The 4230-nt window shown below is 42.6% G+C and overlaps 1 protein-coding gene across 3 annotated transcripts in view; it reads left to right on the top strand.

The window, feature by feature from the left end:
* map3k22 (mitogen-activated protein kinase kinase kinase 22) overlaps positions 1-4230 on the top strand; it is a 120810-nt gene that overhangs the window by 97843 nt on the left and 18737 nt on the right. For all 3 annotated transcript variants that reach the window (XM_043687909.1, XM_043687908.1, XM_043687907.1), the window contains one exon: positions 1113-1242. In XM_043687909.1, the coding sequence (XP_043543844.1) occupies positions 1113-1242 (130 nt within the window). The remainder of the gene's footprint in view (positions 1-1112; positions 1243-4230) is intronic.

Genomic DNA, 4230 nt, shown 5'->3' with positions numbered 1-4230 from the left:
AACTTGAAAGGGTTCAGAAAAGATTTACAAGGATGTTGCCAGGGTTGGAGGATTTGAGCTATAGGGAGAGGTTAAATAGGCTGGGGCTGTTTTCCCTGGTGCATCGGAGGCTGAGGGGTGACCTTATAGAGGTTTATAAAATCATGAGGGGCATGAATAGGATAAATAGGCAAAGTCTTTTCCCTGGGGTCGGGAAGTCCAGAACGAGAGGGCATAGGTTTAGGGTGAGAGGGGAAAGATATAAAAGTGACCTAAGGGGCAACTTTTTCACGCAGAGGGTGGTGCGTGTATGGAATGAGCTGCCAGAGGAAGTGGTGGAGGCTGGTACAATTGCATCATTTAAAAGGCATCTGGATGGGTTAATGAATAGGAAGGGTTTGGAGGGATATGGGCTGGGTGCTGGCAGGTGGGACTAGATTGGGTTGGGATATCTGGTCAGCATGGATAAGTTGGTCCAAAGGGTCTGTTTCCATGCTGTACATCTCTATGACTTTAGAAGTGTTAGAAATTAGTTTGCTCAGCACATGCCTTGGATTAGGGTTTGGGATTGAGGTCATACAAGTAATTATTTTTGCTAAGTTTTCGGTTCACCTTTTGCCTTTCTTTCCTGAAGCAGAGCTATTACACCACTAACACTTTGTCCAAAAGTCCATTCTCCTTGCGAGTGTTTGGAGATTATTCAAAGGTAGGCAGCGTTGCAGCCCAGCCACATTGTGTACTAAGTTAACGCCGACACTACTGACAATTATCAGTCAGTAATGGGAAAGCCTGACTGAATTTTTTTTCTTTCACTGTCTATCAATATGTGGTATATTGAACCCATCTATAGTGGTCTAATTGAGATCAGCAAACCTATAAGATACTGGGGAGGATCTTGTGTTGCAGAAGTCCCTACACCTGGGCAAAAGGTTGGTTTCAGGTCCCACATGCTGTAAAGATGTGTGTCATAGTATATCTGAATAGGTTGATTAAATATATCTGTAAGAGTTCTGGGATTACATCTGTTTCAATATCTTCAGCTTACCATACTCAGCATTTGATTACCTATAAATCACTGGAAGGATAAAATGTTTTTTTTTTCCTTTTTAATGATTAATTTTGTTTCCATTCAGGGCTCTGTCAAGGACCAATTGAAGGCTTATGGAGCACTCACTGAGAATGTAACGCGAAAGTACACCAGACAGATCCTAGAAGGGGTTTCCTATCTCCACAGCAATATGATTGTACACCGAGATATAAAAGGTAACCTATCACTTTCTTTTCACTTCCACTTCACATTAGTAGACCACGATCATTAATAAATCCATCATACTCCTTGACAATTACGTTGCTGAAAGTAAGGAATTTGATCTTTTTTAAAGTCTTTCACAGAATCACAGATTTGTTTTGGTGCAGAAGGAGGCCATCCATGCCATTGTGTCTGCAGTAGCTCTCTGACCATTTTGATTTAGTGCCAACTTGCTACTACTGGCTTCACTAGCTTCATTTCTCATCCACTCGGTACAGCAGAATTTCATTGCTTATGACAGCAAGATGTTAGTGTCATTGCAGCCACTCAGTATAAAATGATTTTAAGGTCTGTAGCTCATCATTTATACTGTTTTCATGTAGACAAGTACCATCTCCAAGGTGAGAGGCTTCAGGGGAAGTAGGCTATGATAGGGTTGTATGTGTATTACTAACTTAACAGTTCAGAGCTGTGAATTCTGTAGAAGTATTGTGTGTGCAGATTGATCTGAATTGAAGCAGGTGAGAGTCAAAGAACCCAAGTACAACTAATTGATGGGAATCAGTAGGAAAGCTTTTTATTGGTGTGAGGAAAGTTTCCTCCATAAAGGTAATTAATTGCTCTTAATTGAGGCTCAAGTGTTGTCCACATGCAAGTTTAGTCAATAAATCCAATAATAAATAAGTAAATGCTGTCTGATTTTCTTGTAAATTCATGGTAGATTGGGAAAATATTTAGCAGATGGAATATAATAGTCCAAAGTGTGAGGTTATGAATTTTGGCAGGATGACCAGAAGAGCTGAAAGTTATTTAAATGGGAAAAGTCTGCAGAAAGCTGCAGCACAGAGCTTTGAGAGTTCTTGTATATGAACTACAAAAAGCTAGCCTGCAAGTTAAGTGGGTATTGGGAAAGGCAAATTGACTAAGGAAATGGAGTACAATTAGGAGAAAGTGAGGACTGCAGATGCTGGAGATCAGAGCTGAAAAATGTGTTGCTGGAAAAGCACAGCAGGTCAGGCAGCATCCAAGGAGCAGGAGAATCGACGTTTTGGACATAAGCCCTTCTTCAGGAGTATAATTAGGAGAAAGTGAGGACTGCAGATGCTGGAGCAGAAGAATTGACGTTTCAGGCATAAGCCCTGAAGAAGGGCTTATGCCCGAAACATCGATTCTCCTGCTTCTTGGATGCTGCCTGACCTGCTGTGCTTTTCCAGCAACACATTTTTCAGCAATGGAGTATAATGTTGAGGAGATCTTATGAAACTATTACAAGGCACTTAAGAGAAAGTGAGGTCTGCAGTTGCTGGAGATCAGAGTCGCGAGTGTGTTGCTGGAAAAGTCCAGTAGGTCAGGTAGCAGGCAAGGAGCAGGAGAATCGATGTTTCGGCTGGAACCCTTCATCAGGAACGCACTTGTCAAACCACAGCTGGAATACAGTGAACACTTTTTGACCCCTAATGTAAGGAAAAATATACTGGCATTGGGGGCAGCCCATTGAAGCTTCACTAGGCTGATGTGGAGGCACGGCCTTATGAGAAGAAGATAGACAATAGGTGCAGGAGTAGGCCATTCCACCCTTCAAGCCTGCACCACCATTCAATATGATTATGGCTGATCATCCTTAATCAGTATCCTGTTCCTGCCTTATCTCCATAACCCTTGATTCCACTATCCTTGAGAGCTCTATCCAACTCTTTCTTAAATGAATCCAGAGGTTGGGCCTCCACTGCCCTCTGGGGCAGAGCATTCCATACAGCAACCACTCTCTGGGTGAAGAAGTTTCTCCTCATTTCTGTCCTAAATGGTCTACCCCGTATTTTTAAGCTGTGTCCTCTGGTTCGGCACTCACCCATCAGCGGAAACATGTTTCCTGCCTCCAGAGTGTCCAATCCTTTAATAATCTTATATGTCTCAATCAGATCCCCTCTCAGTCTTCTAAACTCACGGGTATACATTCCCAGTCGCTCCAATCTTTCAGCATAAGGTAGTCTCGCCATTCCAGGAGTTGACCTCGTGAACCTACGCTGCACTCCCTCAATAGCCAGAATGTCTTTCCTCAAATTTGGAGACCAGAACTGCATACAATACTCCAGGTGTGGTCTCACCAGGGTCCTGTACAGCTGCAGAAGGTCCTGTACAGCATTTTCCCACTTATCTTTGCTTCTATACTCAATCCCTCTTGTTATGAAGGCCAGAATGCTATTAGCCTTCTTCACTACCTGCTGTACCTGCATGCTTACCTTCATTGACTGGTGTACAAGAACACCCAGATCTCTTTGTAATGCCCCTTTACCTAAATTGATTCCATTGAGGTAGTAATCTGCCTTCCTGTTCTTGCCACCAAAGTGGATAACCATACATTTATCCACATTAAACTGCATCTGCCATGCATCTGACCACTCACCTAATCTGTCCAGGTTACCCTGTAATCTCCTAACATCCTCCTCACATTTCACCCTGCTATCCAGCTTCGTATCATCAGCAAATTTGCTAATGTTATTACTAATACCATCTTCTATATCATTAATATATATTGTAAAAAGCTGCAGTCCCAGCACTGATCCCTGCGGTACCCCACTGGTCACTGCCTGCCATTCCAAAAGGGAGCCGTTTATCACTACTCTTTGTTTCCTGTCAGCCAACCAAATTTCAATCCAAGTTAGTACTTTGCCCCCAATACCATGAGCCCTGATTTTGCTCACTAACCTCCTATGTGGGACTTTATTGAAAGCTTTCTGAAAGTCCAGGGACACTACATCTACTGGATCTCCCTCGTCCATCTTCAGAGTTACATCCTCAAAAAATTCAAGAAGATTAGTCAAGCATGATTTCCCCTTCATAAATCCATGCTGACTCTGACCTATCCTGTTACTACTATCCAGATGTGTCGTAATTTCATCCTTTATAATAGACTCCAGCATCTTTCCCACCACTGAGGTCAGACTAACTGGTCTATAATTTCCTGCTTTCTCTCTCCCACCTTTCTTAAAAAGTGGTATAAC

The sequence above is a fragment of the Chiloscyllium plagiosum genome, chromosome 4 (assembly GCF_004010195.1).
Source record: "Chiloscyllium plagiosum isolate BGI_BamShark_2017 chromosome 4, ASM401019v2, whole genome shotgun sequence".
Lineage (NCBI taxonomy): Eukaryota > Metazoa > Chordata > Chondrichthyes > Orectolobiformes > Hemiscylliidae > Chiloscyllium > Chiloscyllium plagiosum.
The sequence above is the reverse complement of the archived record's forward strand: the minus strand, read 5'-3'. Positions and strand labels throughout refer to the sequence as shown.